This window comes from Crinia signifera, chromosome 1, assembly GCF_055691185.1.
Source record: "Crinia signifera chromosome 1, ASM5569118v1, whole genome shotgun sequence".
NCBI classification, from domain to species: Eukaryota; Metazoa; Chordata; class Amphibia; order Anura; family Myobatrachidae; genus Crinia; species Crinia signifera.
This window is the reverse complement of record NC_139217.1, coordinates 206,669,456-206,690,608: the sequence shown is the minus strand read 5'-3', so window position 1 is coordinate 206,690,608 and position 21,153 is coordinate 206,669,456. Positions and strand designations below refer to the sequence as shown.

The window sequence follows — 21,153 nt, the reverse complement described above, 5'->3', positions numbered from 1 at the left end:
TGTCTGGTCAGGGTGTATTAGGGACGGTAGGAGGTGTTTCAGCCTTTCAGCAATCATTTTTGTTAAAAGTTTATAGTCGATATCGAGAAGCGATATCGGCCTATATGACCCAGGATCTGAGAGATCTCTTCCTGGTTTTGGGAGTATTTTAATCGTGGTTGAGTTGAAGTAGGGCGGGGTGGTATTTGTAGTGAGGATGGAATTGTAAAATTTGACCAATATAGGGGCTATTTTAGGAGCAAGTGTCTTGTAATATTCGGACGTCAGGCCGTCCGGACCAGGGGCCTTTCCTGGTTTTAGGCTCGAAATGGCAGATTGAACTTCCGATAAGGAAAATTCTCGGGTAAGTGATTCTGCTGATAGTTGTGAAAGTTGGGGTGTAGGTAGGTCTCTCCAAAATTCATCAGCTTGACTTTTGTCGCTGGTAGGGGCTGAGTATACGGAGCTATAAAAGTCATTTAGTGTTTCTGCTATTTGAGCATTAGTTTTGGTAATGGTTCCATCTTTTTGTTTAAGTGGGTGTATAATTGTTGTGGAGTTGTGTCCTTTTAGGAGATTTGAGAGTAATTTGCTAGATTTAATTCCATATTTGTGGAATTTTGCATTATTGGTGAATGTATATAGGGATTTGGATTTAACAAATAATCCCTCAAAGGAATCTTTGGCTTGTTGGTAGTTTAGCTTTGTAGAGGGGGATGGAGATTGTTTAAATTCAAGAAATTTTGCGGTGAGGGTTTATTGTGCTTGGGAGAATTCTTTAGCAAGTGGTTTTTTTTTATGTGAGGTATGGGATATTATTGCTCCGCGCAGGACTGCTTTTGAGGCCTGCCAAAAGAGTGTGGGGTTTGTGTCCCCTGTGTCTTTATTGTCATCTGCATAGTTGTCCCATGCCTGTAAGATGTTCTGTTTTAGAGAGTCTGAAGCTGCTAATGAAGATGGGCAGCGCCAATTTATACATGTGCTCTTCTCTGGGGATAATTTGAGTTTTAACCATATGATCGCATGGTCTGATAACGATATTGGTTCTATCTGGGGTACCAGTATCTTGGGGGGGAGGCTAGATGAGGTCAAGATATAATCTATATCGTCCCTTTTGCAGCTGAGAGACATGTGTAATCTCGGTCAGTGGGGTGGAACAGTCTCCACATATCGAGTAGGTGTAATTTTTCTGCTAGGGTAGGTATACCTAGTCTAGGGAGCTTCCTGTTAGAGGGGGATTGTCTATCTAAGGTAGGATGTGATGTCAGGTTAAAGTCTCCGCAAAGCACAATAGAGAGGTGCATATAGGGGGTGAGGATTTTCAGAATGTTTTGGAAGAATGATTTAGAGTAGGTGTTGGGGGCGTATATGTTAAGTATAATGAATTGTGTTTGTGCCATAGTTATACGGCAGAGAGTGTACCTGCCTTCTGGGTCAGATAGAAGTGTTTCGGCTGTCATTGGGGTCTGTCTCCTACCCAGGACCACGACTCCTCTTGCTTTGGAGTTGTAAGGAGCTGATGAGAGGATTTGCCACTGGAGGATCTGAAGCTTTGCAGTTTTGGCTTGTGTCAGATGGGTCTCCTGCAGACACAACATCGAGATGTAATTTATTCAAGTACATTAAAATTTGTTTACGTTTTTGTGGGGAGTTAATCCCACCCACATTCCAACTACCAATTGAAATATCTGACATCACGGTACATAAAAGGTGGTAAACTTGATAAGAAGCATAGTTACTACACAGACATATCTTTGAAACTCGTCTGGACGGTACGGTGGTGCTGAAGGGTAAAGAAGAGGGAGGGGGGAAGGGGGTAGAAGTCTAGTTATAATGTGACTTCCAAGCAATAAGTAGAATAACCTACACATCTTTGCAGACATGTAAACATAACAGGGAGGATATGCTCCTTAACCAATAAGCCAACCGCTTATGAAGAAGAGAAAACCGAGGTTTTCTTGCGCATTGCGCCCGCCACAGGCTCTATATATATATATATATATATATATATATATATATATATATTTTTTTTTTTTTTATATTAAATGGGGGGGGGGGGGGGAGAGAGGGGTAGAGCTGGAGTGGGTACGACAATGTGCATATAACAGTGAATTATTGCTTTCCAGAACACATTTTAAAGCTAAAAATGTTATACACTAAACCATTAACTTGTGTGCCTGGGATTTTTCTGTCTAATTTGAAATCGCCAGGGTATAGACATGAATATGCCTGGCTGGTACTGAGGCACTGTGTGTCTCCAGCGTCAACTTAGGCAGGGGACAGTCCAGATCTCTGTTGCTGTCATAGGAGTAATAAAGTGTAGCTGTCCCGTAATGTCCCTTTGTAGACTGAAATGGGTATGGGGAAATCTTGGTGCTTGCGAGTGTTCCAGGTATCAGGGGTCGTCCGCCCAGCCCGAAGCATGTTGTGATGCTGCGCCAGATTCTTTAAGGTATGCCTCGGCGTCCATGTGGGAGGTAAAATCTTTATAGGTGTTTCCCTCGAATATGCGAAGTCTCGCTGGGTAAAGCATCGCGAATTTTGTGCCGTCCTGAATTAGTTTAGAACATATCGGGGCAAAGTCTCTGCGGGATTTTGAAAGTTCCGCCGAATAGTCTTGAAAAATCAAGATTTTGTTTCCTTGCCAGGTGATATCCCTCATTCTTTTTGAAGTGGACCATATTAGTTCTTTATGCAAAAAGTTCAGGGGTTTAAATATCACAGCCCTGGATCTGGCTCCCTCTTGTGGCCGCATAGATCCCAAACGGTGTGCACGTTCTATAACAAGGTCTGTGCATCTATCAGAGATTTGTAGTAATTCAGGCAGGGTTATCCGTATAAAATCAAAGAGTTCCTGTCCTTTCACTGCCTCAGGGAGTCCTATGATCCTGAGGTTACACCTCCTGGATCTATTCTCGAGATCTTGGACCTTGTTATGCAGGTAGCTTATTTCTTTTGTGGCTGTTTGCAAGGATTGTTTAAGCTCTACTATGTCGTCTGTTCGTTAGCCAGCATTCTCTGTTGGAGCTGGTCAATCTGCTTATTAATGGAGGCTGTCTGTATTTCCAGCAGGGGGCCTATTGCTGATCTTATTGCCTCGACCATGTCGATATGTGACAGGGGAGGTGGGCGCAGGGAGAGACCGGTCTTGGTCAGTGTACTCACTGCGTGGGTTTAATTCCTCCGTTGTTTGTATGGGTGCTGTGGGAGAGAGATGTCCCCTGGAGTGTGCGCCGGTATGTGCGCTGGGTGATGCTGGGGCAGCGCAACGCGTCGCGGCCTCCGCCGCCATCTTGGCTTCCTGAGCCTGGCGTTCTTTCTCCTTATTTTTCTTCGCGGCTGGAGCTGGCATAGCGCTGAGATAGCGCTTCATGCATGGGGGAAGTCAGCGGATGTTAGCGGTCGTGGCGGGCTGGTGCTGGGAGGCTGTGTGCCGGATTCGGGAGCGGTATAGCGGCTTTGGCAGCGGAGCAGTCCTTCCCTAGTACCGCTTCATAGGAGGGCGGAAGCGGAAGTCTCTTATTCCCAGTTTTATACACCGTTGGAGGAGGTAATGTCACACGTAGCCGCGACGGAGCGCGGCGGGTACAGTACTCACCCGTCCGCGCCCGCCGCCGGCTAGCGTGTGCAGGCTCCGGTCTGCGGTGTGCGGGTAGCGGCAGCTCTGGGTAGGGATGGCAGCAGGGGAGCGTCGGGTAGCGGTGTCTTTGCAGATAGTGGTGCCGGGAGGCCGGCGTCGCCATCTTGGTTGAGGGCAGGAGACAGATTGGCCCAGAGTGGAGGTTCCCTCCTCATCCTGCGCTGACAGCCAATGGCAGCCGTCCCCTGGGGATATAAGGGATCTGCCTAGGCTGTTCAGTGTCAGTGCAATGAGTCTTTGGAGTCATTCACAACTCCTAGCTGATTCCCGGATCCTGGCTCTTTCTCTCCTGACTCTGGTGCCTTGCTCCCTGCATCTTGCTACAAGGAAGTTTTCTCCTGACACCAATGCTGCAAGTCCTACCTAGTGCTTGTTCCTGCTTGTGTCCCAGAATTACCCTGCTCAGCTTTCCACTGCCCTCCTTCATACAACTCATTCATTCCATCATCTTTCAGTCATCCGGATCCATTTCTTCTGTCATCAAATCAACCTCTTTCCGGATCTTCCTCTATGTACTCTGGCTCTTCAAGTACACGTTTCCAGATTTACCTGCTCGTTATTAATATTGTGCTGGACTCTATTTAATTTATCCCAACTGTCACTTAAAGAAGTATTTGAGTGAAGGTTATCATTTATGAAATCAGTTATTAAACCTGCACGTTTCAATCCTACTCCTCCTGGTCCGTCTCCGGCTTCTGTGCACCACACGACTCCATCCAGCCCTTTAGCCGTGACAGGTAATTTATGACCTCAAATAATCCTGTTGCAGAGCACGGACATTAAAGCTCTGGGTTTTTGTCACATTGACATGGAAGTTGACTGTTATTCTGCAAATTTATATGGTTATTACTTGTTTTATTTAACCTGTCAATAAAAATGTTTTAAAAAAAATAAAAGTATATAGAAAGAAGCAATGAAGCATAATCTTATGAAGCATCTCCCTTGTGTATCAACATTTTAAATGCTTATGTCTGAACATAATCGTCCATCAGCCCCCCTACATAGAAACGATATCCGAATGATAGGTTGACATTTGAAAATGTCAAGATAAGTTTTTCACAATTTTTAAAAAAAAAATTTCCTTTTGATGGGACTTTTCCCATGCCCGAAGCACGCCCCGTGAAATGATTGGGGTCCATGTTGACAAGTGTTGACATTGACACTAATAAGTTGTGAAAAACTCACGTCGACTTTTTAATGTCAACCTTTGGTTTACATTGCCATTGCACCTGTCGATATATTGACTTTTGACCAAGACACTATAGACCCTTTGATTCACACCCCATAGAAACCTAGAATGTAATGGCAGATCAGAACCATTTGTCCCATCTAGTCTGCCCATGTATGCATTTAAGGTGGCCATCCACTTATGGGATTTGGCCCGATTTCACCCAAATGCTACTGAGCCGCCTGAGAAATTCGGTCAAGTGGCCAAGTCGCATGTGTTTGACATTGGATTCGAACCGAAGCCACGTGCACCTCGAATCTGGAGATTGAACCTTCTGCTCCCATAAGATAAATTGGAATTGCTGCCTTCAGTGCACGTCGCGGCTTCATCTGATTTATCGCATCAAATGTCCCTTGAATTCCCCCCAACAGCTCACCGCGAGTCCTTCAGTGCTATAGATTGTAAGCGTACGAGCAGGGCCCTCCTACCTTTATGTCGGTTTGTTTCTACCCAGTTTCTATAATCACTGTTGTTTCCTATTGTGAAGCGCAACGGAATCTGCTGCTCTATATAAGAAACTGTAAATAAAATATATACGTGAGATAAAACGCCAAATCGGATGAAGGGATGCTGGGGAGGTTAAGGGAAAATCAGGTCCGACTTGTGGCTCAGACAAGTCAGGCTGGTGTATGAGGGACTAATGTACTTTATTTTGGGCTTCCAAGACTAGAGTGCACATTTCCTAACATTTAAAAATGACTATACAGGTTCATCTGTCAGTAAATGTGTGCTTTTAACCCGGATGACCAACTGGATATGGTCAGTAGGTCGACACGGCTTAGGTTGACACATGAAATACTGTAGGTCAACATGGCTAAGGCCAGCAGGTCCACACAAGCATTGGGTAAGGAAGGTCAACAGTCAAAACATGAGTTTATCAAGTTTTTTTTATTTTTAACCGACATGTGCCGACAGGCTGTATATTATACCCTACCATCCACTAGGGCGGGGCGGGAGAATATAATAGTGTGCTGGGTGCAGCGGTACACTGATACCATGTCAATGTCCTCTTATGTAGAAATTCTGGTTAAAAAAAGTCTTTCTCATGCTTTAACAGTCTCTCCAGGATCCTGATGACTCACCAGCCCATCATTTCCTGACCAGCTCCAGCTCCTTTGTGTCTACCCAGCCACCTTCAGTCTCTCCAGCTGCCTGGTGATTCACCAGCTCCCTTGTGTCTCTCCAGCCCCCTTCTGTATCTTCAGCCCTCCATTGACTCACCAGCTCCAGCTACCTTGTGTCTCTCCAGTCTACTTCTGTAAATTCAGTGCCCAATAACCTGTGTAGTTCATTGGTGACCCCGTGTAATGGGGCAGTGTGGTAAGCCTAGCTAAAGATGGCATTGCCCACAATGTGCAAGTTCCATAATGTATTGCATTCAACAGATCTGTGTATAAGCAGTTTGGCCAAACCTCCATTAGCTGTGTTCTTGGAGGTTTGAATGCAAAACCGGCCTCGATGCTTCCAGCCCCCTATGCCATTATAATTACCATCCAATGCCATATCCTATGTCACATCGACCATTCCGGGAGGTTAGGCAGCCCTGCATTATGAAGCTTGATAAATCTTGCCCTAAGGGGTAAATTTACTAAAATTCGAAAAATTAAAAGAGGTGATGTTGCCAATCGTAACCCATCAGAGTATGTCTATCATTTTGTAGGATGCAATACAGAAATGATAGACAGATACAGTAGGTTGCTAGGGACAACATCACTTTTTTTAATATTTGGAAGATTTACCAAACTTACCACGCAAACTAAATGCATGCTGCAATACTACAACCATCACGTGCAGCGAGGGTGTCGTCTCTCACAACCCCCAAATTCCAACGAGGCTGAAGTTGGCTTCTTAATCACTTCTTATTGGAGCTCCAGCTTCTTATTCAGAACAATCACTTTTACAAGGGTTAATGAGTCTTGGACCACAAATTTTACACCAGAAATCCACACAGGGGGGTCACTTACAAATGACCCACTTGCAATTTATTTTGACCAACAAGGATTTGGGCAGTAATAGGGCAGTAAAGTGGGCATGGGTCCCAGATTTCATCATTTTGAATAAGTAGCTGGTGTCCTGCAAGGGTTAAACAGCGTTGGTCAACAAATATTACACTGAAAACCCACACAAGGGGGTCACTTACATATGACCCACTTGCCATTTCTTTTGACCAACAAGGATTTGGGCAGTAAAAGGGCAGTAAAGTGGGCATGGGTCCCAGATTTCATCATTTTGAATAAGTAGCTGGTGTCCTGTATGGGTTAAACAGCGTTGGTCAAACAGTATGACACTTGAAGTCCGCACAGGGGGGTCACTTACATATGACCCACTTGTCATTTATTTTGACCAACAAGGATTTGGGCAGTAATAGGGCAGTAAAGTGGGCATGGGTCCCAGATTTCATCATTTTGAATAAGTAGCTGGTGTCCTGCAAGGGTTAAACAGCGTTGGTCAAACAGTATGACACTTGAAACCTGCACAGGGGGGTCAGGTACATATGACCCACTTGCAATTTCTTTTGACCAACAAGGATTTGGGTAGAAATTGGGCACGAAACTGGGCATAGGTCCCAGATGTCATTATTTTGAATAAGTAGCTGGTGTCCTGCAAGGGTTAAACAGTGTTGGTCAAAACATATTACACTTGAAACCCACACAGGGGGTTCACCTACATATGACCCACTTGCAATTTATTTTGACCAACAAGGATTTGGGCAGAAAATGGGCCCAAAAATGGGCATGGGTACCAGATGTCATCATTTTGAATAAGTATCTGGGGTGGAATTTAATAGGATGAGAGATTCATAAAGTGAGAGATTTGGTAAGAAATCTCCAGTTTTTTTAAAGCGGCAATCATTTACACTGCAAAACCAGTTTGATTTTGAAGTGTAAATGATTGCCGCTTTAAAAAAACTGGAGATTTCTTACCAAATCTCTCACTTTCTGAAACTCTCATCCTATTAAATTTCACCCTATGTGTCCAGCAAGGTTGAAACAGCGTTGGTCAAAATTTTTTACACTTGGAATCCACATAGGGGGGGGTCACTTACATATGATCCACTTGCCATTTCTTTTGACCAACAAGGATTTGGGCAGTAATAGGGCAGTAAAGTGGGCATGGGTCCCAGATTTCATCATTTTGAATAAGTAGCTGGTGTTCTGCAAGGGTTAAACAGTGTTGGTCAAACAGTATGACACGTGAAACCTGCACAGGGGGGTCAGGTACATATGACTCACTTGCAATTTCTTTTGACCAACAAGGATTTGGGTAGAAATTGGGCACGAAACTGGGCATAGGTCCCAGATGTCATTATTAGCGGGATCTTCCTTTTTTTAATTATTGTACGTGTAGTTTATTTCTGAGGTACTAGAGATGTATCATTTCCCATTTTAGTGATCTCCTTAAATTGGAATCTTCCTTGTAATATACTCCATTAGCGGATGTATAGAAACATGAGGAGAAAAGAGACATACAGTATACAATAAGGCAATACTGTATAACACTTCAATCTTTCAAAAACGATGACACATTTTGCCCATACTGTGTTAAAAATAAAATTCAGCTTATCTGATGTGTGCTACAGGTACTTGTTTGGATCCCACCAATGCCTTATGGCAAATGGGCAAAAAGCAGCATTTGTGACTAGGAAGAGGGTTTACCCTTGATACCTTATATCCATACCTTTTCTGGGCTCTCTCATTGGAGCTTAAGTGTGTGTAGCTTTCCTGAAAGGACCTAGTGTTAATCAGGTGGTTTTGCACACTGAGCCTCAACAGCAGAAGCCCTCTGACTCCTTTAGTAGGCATAATAAAATCTGCATGCACTCGCTCACTTGCTATATTGGCACAGGTGTACCCTCCTGCAAGCAGCAGCAGTAGCAGCAGATTTAAAGGAGATTTCTTCTTCTCCCTTTCCCAAGGGCGGAACTACCATAGGTGCAAGGGGTGCAGCTGCTATGGGGCCCAGAGCTTAAGGGGGCCCATCTTTGCTGTCTGAGTATATGTTTTACATACATTTATCACCATCAGTTGCTAAATAGGGGGCCCTTACAAACTTTTGCTATGGGGCCCACGATTATCTAGGTACGCCTCTGCCCTTTCCTTTATGATTTTTCTTACACAAATGTGTTGCGCTAAACTAACCAACTAATTACACATATGTACGCTGTAGCACAACAAGGCACTTTTGATCTACCAAAGTCTTCAGGAGTTATGTTATTATATCCTTAACAAGAATAGTGGTTTAATGATTTACAGCCATTTACTGCACTGATGTTTATTATATCTCCTATATTCATTGCATAACATGTTTTTCTGAACTATACTGGTAACGGTATTGCAACATTATTTCAAATTTTTGATCTCTATGTTGCCATTTGCAGTATTTCAGTGTATTCTGATTGAAATATAACAAATGAGGTAATATCACACTACAAGCAGATTAGATATTCCCTCACAAGGTGATATTCTCGCTAGTTTGCTATCAATAGTATGTAGCTCATCTACACTAAATTATACAGTAATATAGATGCCATACTACAGATATTAACAGTAACTTTGACTGTGATATAGATTTTAAAAATTTCTTTATTGTCCTGCCTAGGAGATTTTTTTCTTGACAGGTGAGATTTGTTTTCTATGTATGTATGTAAAATGGTCTTGTCTTTATAGTTGGCTCCCAATATTTTAAATTAAAACCTAATAAAAGTTAATTTTTAAATATACAATAATACTTAACAAACTAAAGTTGTGCCCCTAAAAAAGAGAGAGTTCTTTTCTTTCCTTCCTTCGTACTTGTTTGGATTCTATATGGAGAAGAGGATAGGCCTTCGGGATCCATAGGTAATGTATGTGTGAATAAATATAGTATGTAATAAAGTTATACTGTTCGTGTGTGTGATTTATTTCACTATTGGTCATGTTGTGGAACAAGACTCAGTGGGTCCTTCAATGCCCCGTATACTAGGACTTGTGGTTCTCTAAATCCCTGTATGTGGTGCAGGCTTGCTGGGACTTGTAGTTCCACAACATTACACAATAGTTTAATCTAATATTAACCATTTATCAGCCTGATGCCCACTGCCCCAGGGGCACCGGGGACAGCCCCGGCTTCAGCGGTAACTCTGGAGGGCAGGATTCCCCTATATTGGGGGGGGGTCCCCACTCTTCCAGGATCCCAGCCCGGGCTGACCAGCTACGGGGATGAATGCTTTGGCCGGAAAACTTGCATATAAAGTTTCCCCTGGCTGTGGCTGCTTGAGCTTGTTGCTGGTTGCCAAATTATGGGGGACCCCTACTCATTTTGTCCCCCATATTTTTGGAACCAGGATTGGCCCTTGAGCCTGGTGCTGGTTTTAGAAATCCTGGGGATCCCCTATGTTTTTTGTCCCCTGGATTTCTAAAACCAGGACCGGTTCTTTGAGTCTGGGTCTGGTTGCGTTCGGGAGGGGGGCCCACGTCATTTTCTTTTAATACAAGTCACACGTGCATTATTCAGATGTTGTAAGCCATTATCATGTGGCCTTACACTGGGCTATTAGGCCCATAAATTTGTTATTGTGCATGGGATGGGTTTGGGAGTGTGATTCCCTCTTTGTTGGTATGGCTGGTCTGCTCCAGGTTGACACACCCTAACACTTTATTAACATTTATGTTTTTCCCTATCACATTGTATGTATTTTTTTAACCACACCTTCACCTCCTTACATAGCACTTATGTGCTTCTTATTTAACACCTACTAACTTTCATTTGTGTGCTGCCCTGGAGTAGTCAGCCTTTGCCGGCATATTGGGGGCCCACACCCCAGACCCATACCCAGTGTTAAGGACCCCCAGTGACAGAGATGCCTTGACGTACGGCCTGGGGGCTTAACCCTATATCTGCAGATATATGCAACCAAGATCTCTGTATTATCTGATTATTATATGTATATTTCTCATTCAGTGTGCAATAGGGATACAAACTGTTTTTTTTCCTAACCAGATTTACCCCTCCCTGTTGGCACCTGAATGACAGACCTCTGATTGAGCAGCTTGCCAATAAAAGTGTTGTGCAGTTGAGAGAGGCATAGATGGTTCAGCATTAGGAGGGATAGCTGACACCTGAGTGCCATTGGAGAAGCCAGGGGTATCTCCAGGTAAGCAAGCAGGAGGAGGAGTTTGCAGGTGCACGCTAAATATATATGCTAAACCTTTTAATATCTTGCTATATTGCATTTGAGGTTATTAGCATAGTAATGGCCATTAGTATGGGCTTGTCCACCGCATCCAGGTTACCTCAATAGGACAAGTCCCTAACACTACTCTGGGACAGGTCCAGGGCACAGGGCCCCCCAGGCCTGCCCAGCAGAACCACCCCATGGCATCACATTAGTGTGAAATTAAAGTGATAGTAAAAGGGATAGGGGAAATTATATGTGATAGGACTTACCTAGGTAAGAAGTAATAATAAATGTGAAGGGTGCTACATATATATTAAACAAACTAAAAGGGTGATTGAAAGTATACGATATGATGCCAAGGAGCAGCCCAGCAACAGCAGCCCAAAGAGCCCAGCGCCCCAAACACAGTCCCACAGACTAACACTCAGCATATATGTATAGTAGGACTTACCCTCATAGTGCCAAGCTGAGGTGTGCAGTCTTGAATGTTGGGACTTCAACCTATTTAAAATCAATCTGGGACAAGTGGGTGGGGTGCTAGTTAAGGAGGAAGGCGTCTCTAGTACCTTCCAGTGTGTATGAATACACAATATATAGTACATAGGGGGAGGGGCCCTAAACTGCACACCCTGGACATATGAGGTGCTACCTGCTGAGACTTGTAGTGCAGCAAGCAGGAGGAGGAGTTTGCAGGTGCACACTAAATATATATGCTAAACCTTTTAATATCTTGCTATATTGCATTTGAGGTTATTAGCATAGTAATGGCCATTAGTATGGGCTTGTCCACCGCATCCAGGTTACCTCAATAGGACAAGTCCCTAACACTACTCTGGGACAGGTCCAGGGCACAGGGCCCCCCAGGCCTGCCCAGCAGAACCACCCCATGGCATCACATTAGTGTGAAATTAAAGTGATAGTAAAAGGGATAGGGGAAATTATATGTGATAGGACTTACCTAGGTAAGAAGTAATAATAAATGTGAAGGGTGCTACATATATATTAAACAAACTAAAAGGGTGATTGAAAGTATACGATATGATGCCAAGGAGCAGCCCAGCAACAGCAGCCCAAAGAGCCCAGCGCCCCAAACACAGTCCCACAGACTAACACTCAGCATGTATGTATAGTAGGACTTACCCTCATAGTGCCAAGCTGAGGTGTGCAGTCTTGAATGTTGGGACTTCAACCTATTTAAAATCAATCTGGGACAAGTGGGTGGGGTGCTAGTTAAGGAGGAAGGCGTCTCTAGTACCTTCCAGTGTGTATGAATACACAATATATAGTACATAGGGGGAGGGGCCCTAAACTGCACACCCTGGACATATGAGGTGCTACCTGCTGAGACTTGTAGTGCAGCAAGCAGGAGGAGGAGTTTGCAGGTGCACACTAAATATATATGCTAAACCTTTTAATATCTTGCTATATTGCATTTGAGGTTATTAGCATAGTAATGGCCATTAGTATGGGCTTGTCCACCGCATCCAGGTTACCTCAATAGGACAAGTCCCTAACACTACTCTGGGACAGGTCCAGGGCACAGGGCCCCCCAGGCCTGCCCAGCAGAACCACCCCATGGCATCACATTAGTGTGAAATTAAAGTGATAGTAAAAGGGATAGGGGAAATTATATGTGATAGGACTTACCTAGGTAAGAAGTAATAATAAATGTGAAGGGTGCTACATATATATTAAACAAACTAAAGGGGTGATTGAAAGTATACGATATGATGCCATGGAGCAGCCCAGCAACAGCAGCCCAAAGAGCCCAGCGCCCCAAACACAGTCCCACAGACTAACACTCAGCATATATGTATAGTAGGACTTACCCTCATAGTGCCAAGCTGAGGTGTGCAGTCTTGAATGTTGGGACTTCAACCTATTTAAAATCAATCTGGGACAGGTGGGTGGGGTGCTAGTTAAGGAGGAAGGCGTCTCTAGTACCTTCCAGTGTGTATGAATACACAATATATAGTACATAGGGGGAGGGGCCCTAAACTGCACACCCTGGACATATGAGGTGCTACCTGCTGAGACTTGTAGTGCAGCAAGCAGGAGGAGGAGTTTGCAGGTGCACACTAAATATATATGCTAAACCTTTTAATTTGGCCGCAAATGGATGTTTTACATAAACAGATCCCCTTTTCACCATAGGTCACGGCCGTGACTTATGTCTCCCCCTGTGTGCAGATGGGTCAGTAGGTAAGTCCACTGATGAGGCAATGTCCCAGTAGGGTGCCACGAACACCCGAACACAGCACTCTTAGACCACACAGGGTCAGGACCCCGCTGTCACAGCCTATCCCCCCAGTGAGACGCAGAGGTATCCTGCCTGTCAATTGAACTGCATCACTCCCACCTATTCTCATTTGAGTAACCCTTGCATTCGCTATATATGCATTCCCTATATATCTTTCAATAAACATTTTAACCAACACCACAGTACTGTTTTGTTCATCCATACCTACATTAACAACTTCACCTTCTTTTTGAGTGCGCAGTCCACAACTCCCAAACAGTCAATTAAAGGGGCACCATCTTACAATTGTTTTCCATGTTTTCTCCATCCCCCAACAGGGGATCTTGAAAATAAGGCAGCCCCCCCACAGCAAATATTCATACAACTGGGAGCGCGAAACAAGGGTCTGTTCTACATACATATATATTTCATTATTTGTATATTTAGTTAGTTTATTATGCTCAGGCCCCTGTATTTGTATTTACCAGAGTGTGTGGTCACAGGCCACTGCACTCCAACCTGGGAAGTGTGGGTGCTGTTTGCACCTCATTCGTAGGAATGGCGAGTGTGTTGGTACTTCTGTATCTGGGTTAATGCATGGGTTCATTTTTAATGAACCTCTTTTACTGTGATCATAGCTTTGTCATGCACCCTAGATAAGCTCATTTATAAGAGAGCGAGCGTCGACTAGACGCGAGAGACAATAAACTACTAGGATGGGCTCCATTACCATTGTAATCCCATATGCAGTGGGAAACAGTAGGGAAAGTGGGAAGGTAACAAGGGGGGAGGGCAGGAGAAGAAATAGGTAAAGTGACCCCTCCCCAGGGCGTATCACCATACTTAAGGAAGGCCAGGTATAGGGGGAGGGTCATTAGGAGCAGAATACCTGAGAAGTGTTTGTCCCGCCCACCCCAAGAGGAAGGAAGAACGAACAACAAGCAGAATTATGATGCAATGGAACATAGATTAACAGAGGCGGAAGTACTGCGGGCCAGCCAAAATGGCGCCAGGAAGCGGAGGCACCCCCCAGCTAAGGGGGTGAAGAGCTCCAAGGCCTGGCGTCGGGGGGCAACGTGAAGGGTGACCCCGGGCGGTTACAGGTTTTAAGTTGCGAGAAGGGGTCCCTGGCCCCCCGGGCGGCTTGATTCAGTTACGATACAGGGCTGGTGGACCGCAGTGCTTAGCTTCACCACAGAAGCAAGTAACAGTATATATTTGTAAGCAAATTAATAAATGTGACCACTAATTCGCCAAAAGTACATGACTCCGTTTGTTTATTTCAGGTACCAAGGGGAGGGGGAGAAGGGGGGATTTCATTTGTTAGGGGTAAAATGGTGGGAGCATCAGACGATCAGAGGTTTACTGAAACCTGTGACAGCTGCCACTTTAATACTAATTCAGGTGTTGTGTTGGGGATTGTCTCACCTTTAAGAGCCATAAGGTAGTTGGCAGGTGAGCTCTAAACCAGAAAAAAAAAACCACATGTTCATTTTAGCTATAATGTGTAAGCAGTTGCAAGGCTCTTAAGAGACTAATTGTTAGTGTAGGACTTGTAGTGAAATGGGGTCCCTTGGCGATGGGCTGCAAGCTTAAAAATGCATTTATCAATTCATGAACTAAAACTCCATTATTTATTTGAATATTTGTATATTAAGGTGAGTGCTGAGACCCCTGTATTTGTATTTACTAGAGTGTGTGGTCACAGGTCGCTGCACCCCAACCTGGGAAGTGTGGGTGCTGTTTGCACCCCATTTGTAGGGGAAGCGGTCATCTATTAGAATGAAGTTAGGTCTACAGTCATTAGGTCTACCCCACTAGGTCGACTGGCAGGAAGGTCGACCTGACTTAAGATCGACATGGACCAAGGTCGACATGACTTAAGGTCGAATTTGCATAAAGGTCGACATGAGGAAGGTCGACTGGTCATAAGGTCGACATGGGGTTTTTCACTGTTTTTTGAGCCGACATGTGCCGACAGGCGGTATTTCATGCCCTACCATCCACTAGGGCGTGGAGGAGGTTATTAAAGCTGTGACGAGCTAAGCAAGTCACCGTGCCCGAAGCATTGCGAGGGTCCGATTCTCATTGCCAACTGTGTCCATGTCGACTGTGTTGACATTCGGATAAAAAAACAGTGAAAAACCCATGTCGACCTTATGACCAGTCGACCTTCCTCATGTCGACCTTTATGCAAATTCGACCTTAAGTCATGTCGACCTTGGCCCATGTCGACCTTCTTACCAGTCGACCTAGTGGGGTCCACCTAATGACTGTAGACCTAAGTTCATTCTGATAGATGTACCGATTCCATTTGTAGGAATGGCGAGTGTAGTGGTGCATCTGCATTCTTCAGCTTCCAGTCGGCCTGTTCCATCACCTGTGCTTATTTGTCAGAAGTAAAATAGAATTCTTCTAATGCTCTATTTTGTGATTGTTAAAGGAAATTTCCACCATACCTCAATATGATAACTTACTGTAAGTAGGCAGCACTATGGAATCCCGTATAAAGGGTAACATATGATAATATATACAGGGCCTGATTCAGCATTTATTTCATATAATAAGCTGTTCACAGAAGCTTATTATATGCGATCCATAAAAGAGCAAATGCAAAAGAAGGTGCATACCACCTCCTGCCTGCATTTGCCATCGCTTAAAACTACGATCTGCCCCCCAACCAAGAATGGAGTATATTGCTGGGCTTCTCAGCAATACTATAAAACAGGTTCCATGCAGTCTGGACCCCATGGTTTGCACATCACAGGGTACGTTTGCCTAGCATCTGCCGTTTAATGCAGTTCTTCTTTCTCACCTAGCTCTTGCTCACTCTTTCCTATTTCCTCCCATTCCATTCTTCCTACCATCCCTCCCAGGGCTATTTTTCAGCAGGCTCCAGCAGGAACTGAGGCCCTTATTCTAGTTCACTCTTTCTGACAAAATATTTCTTAGATGGACAAAACCATGTGCACTGCAGGTGAGGCAGGTGTAGAACCCCACCCAAATCTAATTCTCTCTGCACAAGTAACACCTGCCTCACCTGCAGTGCACATGGTTTTGTCCATCTAGTAAATATTTTGTCAGAAAGAGTGAACTAGAATAAGGGCCTCAGTTCCTGCTGGAGCCTGCTGATAAATAGCCCTGATCCCTCCCAACTCTTCCATTAATAACCCCCCCCCCCCCCCCTTGTTCCCCTTCTTCTCCTTTATCTTACCCATTCACTCCCTATGCCTCATTCTTTGCAGTACTAAATATTGGGCATGTCAGACCGGATTGCGTGACAAATTTGTTCTCAAAATGGATAAAACCATGCTGCACTGCAGGTGGGGCAGATGTAGCATATGCAGCGAGAGTTAGATTTGGGTGGGGTGTGTTGAACTGAAATCTAATTTGCGGTGTAAAAATAAAGCAGCCAGTATTTACTCTGCAAAATAACACCCTTAAAGCTTACTCTGCACATGTTACATTTGCCTCACCTGGAGTGCACATGGCTTTGCCCATTTTGAGAACAAACTTTCCCTGCAATCGGGTCTGAATTAGCTCTCAGCCAATCACAGAACGGCCGGTCATTTGACAGGTATTTTAAAAATCTAATAGCCGCCACTGTGCGTCCCGTCCCGCAGCGGCAGCGCTGCTATTTGTTATCACAGCATGCCGGCCAGGTCAGTGTGTCTGCCCGCCGTGCTCCCCCGCCCCCCGGTGTCTGCATGCATATGCCTGACAGGTGGGCAGGCATATGCATAGCATACAGGGAGGTCGGATGATCTTATGTGCTGACCGTCCGACCTCCCTGATCCGGTCCGATGCGCACGGGACCGCGCATCGGATCGGATCATATATCACACACCTGCGATGTTGGGGCGATTTCATCCGGTTATCGGCCCAAAGTGCCGAAATCGGATGAAATCGTCCCAAAATTGTATAGTGTATGGGGGCCTTAACCAATGCGGAGTTGCCACTGAAACTTTTTCCGCACTCCGAACATGTAAAAAATTTCTCATCTGTGTGGATTTTCTGGTGTCTCCCGAGGCTGGTTTCATCTGTGTAACATTTTCCACACTCGGGGCACACACAGGGTCTTTCTTTGACATGAGTTTTATGATGCTGTAAAAGTGCGGAGCTTTGGGTAAAGCGTTTGCCGCACTCTGTACAAACATATGACCTTTCTCCTGTATGAACCCTCTGATGAGTAACCAGGTTGGAGCTGCTGCTAAAGCTTTTTTCACACATACTGCACATATATGGCTTCTCTTTTGTATGGACTCTAAAATGCGCTCGAAGCTGTGTGCTGCAGGAAAAACTCTTCCAGCACACAGTGCAATGCCATGATTTTTCTCCTGTGTGAACTTTCCTGTGCTTTACCAGGTTTGAACTGCTGCTAAAATGTTTGCCACATTCTCTGCAGCAGTAGGGCCTTTCACTTGTGTGGATCCTCGTGTGAGTGATAAAATGTGTGTTCTGTGTAAAGGTTTTCCCACATTCTGAGCAAGCGTGAACTCTCAGGTGCCTAAAAAGACTGGAGCTTTGTGTAAAGCATTTTCCGCATTCACTACATATGTAAGGCCTTTCTCCAGTGTGAGTTCTCAGATGCACAATGTAGTTTGGCTTTCTGTTAAATTGTTTCGCACAATGCTCACAAGAAAACTTAGCCTGATCCTTAGTGCATGTATTTGTTGTATCAGAGTTTTCATTCACAGCCTTTCCTATGCGAGAGAGCTTCCTGTGCGGTAACTCCTTTGGAGAATAATTTTCTGTCTTTCTGAAGTGTCTCTTTGGCTTGGAATTTACTGTATTGCCTTCTTTGTCATTCTTAGTTTTACTACTTGAATTTTTCATGGTTAAATTGGGAAGCTGGATGTTTACGTACCGATCACTGGGTCATCTGTTTAAAAGTTAATGACACATTAGCTTAGGAGAAACTGTACACATTATTTCTATCTTGTTTGATATCCAAATTGTCTTACTAGTTTTATATTCTATGAAAGCTCACTGAAGAAAGAACACTTGCAATGCAGTAGTTGTAAACATTAAATATACCAAAAATCTGAAAAAAACAGTACAGTAACTGTGAGTAATGTGGAAGAATAACCAACACATGTGCATCAGTGCCCCTCAGTAGAAATCTACTATCTCCATAGCATACCTCCCAACACTCACGATTTCAGTGGGACAGTCCCGATTACCGGGTCCTGTCCCGCTGTCCTACCCGCGGCCGGAGGTGTCCCGCTGCGGGGGGTGCCAGTTGGGAGCCCCCCCAATTTGACAGAATTGCACAGCGTCTATTCCCGGCCGAAAATGGGGACGCGGCTCATTTGCATAAGCCGCGCCCCTCATTTACACAAGCCACACCCCTCATTTACACAAGCCACGCCCCTCATTTACACAAGCCGCGCCCCTCATTTACACAAGCCGCGCCCCCTTTTTGGACGCTCGTGCAGCCTATTTCTGCAGCTACAAAGTTGGGAGGTATGCCATAGGGGTATGGTTTGTTAGGTTGACAATCAAAAGGTCGACCACTATTAGTAGACAATCAACAGGTCGACACATCAAAAAGGTTGACACCATTAAGTTGACATGACCAAGAGGTCGACAAGCAAATTGTCAACATGAAGGTTTTTTGGTGTCTATGTCGACATGGACACTGTTGTAGTGTACCCCATCCCATCGTATGGCTCGTATTCTCCCTCCATGCCCACTGGGATGGTCAAGTATGAACAAGTCTGTTTAAAAAAAACAAAACATGATAAACTCATGAATCACACGGGACAGACTCAGGGGTAGGTGCTTTCTCCCCCCTGGGCAACCAGTTATGTAGGGTACACACCAGGACGACCCGCTCACGATGCACATCGTGAGCGGGTCGTCAGTGTCTCGTCCGACCCGCTCATGGTGACGCGGGGGGGCACGACCCGCTCACGATGTGCACCGTGAGCGGGTCCAATCCGATGGCGACCCGCACCCGGCTGTATGGTCGTCATTGAGATCCTACCTGCAGCAGGTAGGATCTCAATAACGACCGACCCGCGGGACCGCGCATCGGATCGGTATCGGTCCACACCAGGTCAGAAAAGGGCCCAATCAGCACACAATCTACATCCAATTGATCGGAATTGGATCTAGATTGTGGGGATCGGGCCCTAGTCGTCCTGGTGTGTACCCAGCATAAGAGCACTTCCAATGCCACTCTTCTGCCTTTATGCCAACCTTAATATGCTAATAGCAGTCCCCAAAACCCATGCAAGTACCAATGTTTTTTTAATTCTGCATGTCACACTCACAGTGCTACTTAGCCAGTAGGCAGACCCAGTCAAGTCCACTGCCCCATACATTCTGTGATACCCCTTTCACACCAGAAAATGCAGGGACCCACCCGAGAATATGGCCCAGGGATCATGCCTGGCCATTCCTGGGTTGGCCCCTTTCACACCAGAAAAGTCCCTGCATTTTCTGGTGTGTGAAGGGAACAGGAATGAGGCAGGGAGGAGGCGTGCTCGTGGCAGGGAGTACTCACCCCTGTCGCTGGACCTCGGTACAGGCCGGGGATCCACACAGGCGGCAGGCGCAGATGACAGGTCAGACGGTGGGTGCAGATGATGCAGCTCTCCGGGGGCAGTGAGAGCACAGGAGAGCTGCGTCATCTTCATCCACCTCCTTTCCTGTCATTTGCGCCCGCCGCCTGTGTGGATCCCCGACCTGACAGCACACCGAGGACCGGCAACTCGGGTATGTACCCCCTATCCCTTTCACACTGGCCAGGACCCCGGGTTGAACCCAGGAACAACCCTGCTCCATAGCAGGGTTGGAATCCCGGCAATTTTTGCAAGGATTTTGGCCCGGGAACCTTACACACCAGCGCTAGTTGCTGTCCCAACCCGGGAAATTAGGTTGTGTGAAAGGGGTAGGAGAGTAAAGCTGGTTACACTCCTTAAGATTGGGTGATTGTCATTTGCTCCCAAATAGTTTTTCCCACCAGATTGGGCAGATAAGGGTGGAGTGATATAAATAGCTGTGGCAGGGATTGCATTATTGGCGGGGATTGCATTAACTATCAATCGTCAAAATTGTTGGTGACATTGGTGCTTAACACTGACACGCTGGCAGCTGTTACTGACAATGAGACAGTATCAGGAGTCTAAGCTGGTCCTGTCTCCTCTCAGGCTTGGCTCACTGGTACCACTGCTGCTGACACCAGGTAGCAGTGGCTGACAAAGTGACAGACACTTTGGTCAGGTCATACTAGTTGGCATCTCAAGGCTCTCTATTAGTGAATAAGCAGTAAGTGACAGTGTCAATCACTCATTGCTTGTTTGGCACAACGGGGCAGATGTATTAAGCCTTAACAAGAGATAAATGCAAGGGTGATAAGGAGAGATAAACGTCCAGCCAATCAGCTCCTTACTGACTTTTTTCAAACACAGGCTGTAACATGGCAGTTAGCAGGTGATTGGCTGGGGGTTTATCTCTTGTTAAAGCTTAATACATCTGTCCCAATGTACCTCTGAATCTGACCCAATGTTTTGTAATGTAATACGCCAGAGGGATAAACACTAACCTGGCAAGACTGCTCTATTGCACATGTACACACAAAGAACACTGATGGTTCACAAGCTATGGTCACATACACTCAAACGTCATTGTCGATGGCAGAAACACTTCCAACTACTCACTCGCCCTATAACTGGATATCATTACTGTAGGTATTCCAAGTCGGTATATGGTCACTAGGTCGACAAGAGGAAGGTCGACATGGGGTTCATCAACAGCATCATTAGGTTGACAAACACAAGGTCGACAGTCAAAAGGTCAATATGCTGTTTTCAATTTTTTTGAGCCAACATGTGCCGACAGGCGGTATTTCATGCCCTACCATCCACTAGGGTGTGGCGGGAGAATAGAATAGTGTGCCGAGC

General features: G+C 45.3%; 1 protein-coding gene across 1 annotated transcript; it reads right to left on the bottom strand.

Annotated features, from left to right (window-relative positions):
• Positions 1–296: 296 nt before the first annotated feature.
• On the bottom strand, positions 297–18,079 carry LOC146064287 (uncharacterized). Its single transcript, XM_083177580.1, has 3 exons — positions 17,186–18,079; positions 1,457–1,562; positions 297–421 (listed from the first exon to the last, which is right to left on the bottom strand). The coding sequence occupies exons 1-3, from the start codon at positions 18,077–18,079 to the stop codon at positions 297–299; spliced, it is 1,125 nt and encodes a 374-aa protein (XP_083033706.1).
• Positions 18,080–21,153: the final 3,074 nt, after the last annotated feature.

Coding starts and splice junctions, on each gene's coding strand:
- LOC146064287 (XM_083177580.1), bottom strand. CDS start 18,079: ATGAAAAATTCAAGTAGTAAAACTAAGAATGACAAAGAAGGCAATACA. Junction 1,563..17,185: donor TCAGTGGCAACTCCGCATTG/GTTAAGGCCCCC, acceptor TTGTGTCTGCAG/GAGACCCATCTGACACAAGC. Junction 422..1,456: donor AAGAGGAGTCGTGGTCCTGG/GTAGGAGACAGA, acceptor AGCCCCTACCAG/CGACAAAAGTCAAGCTGATG.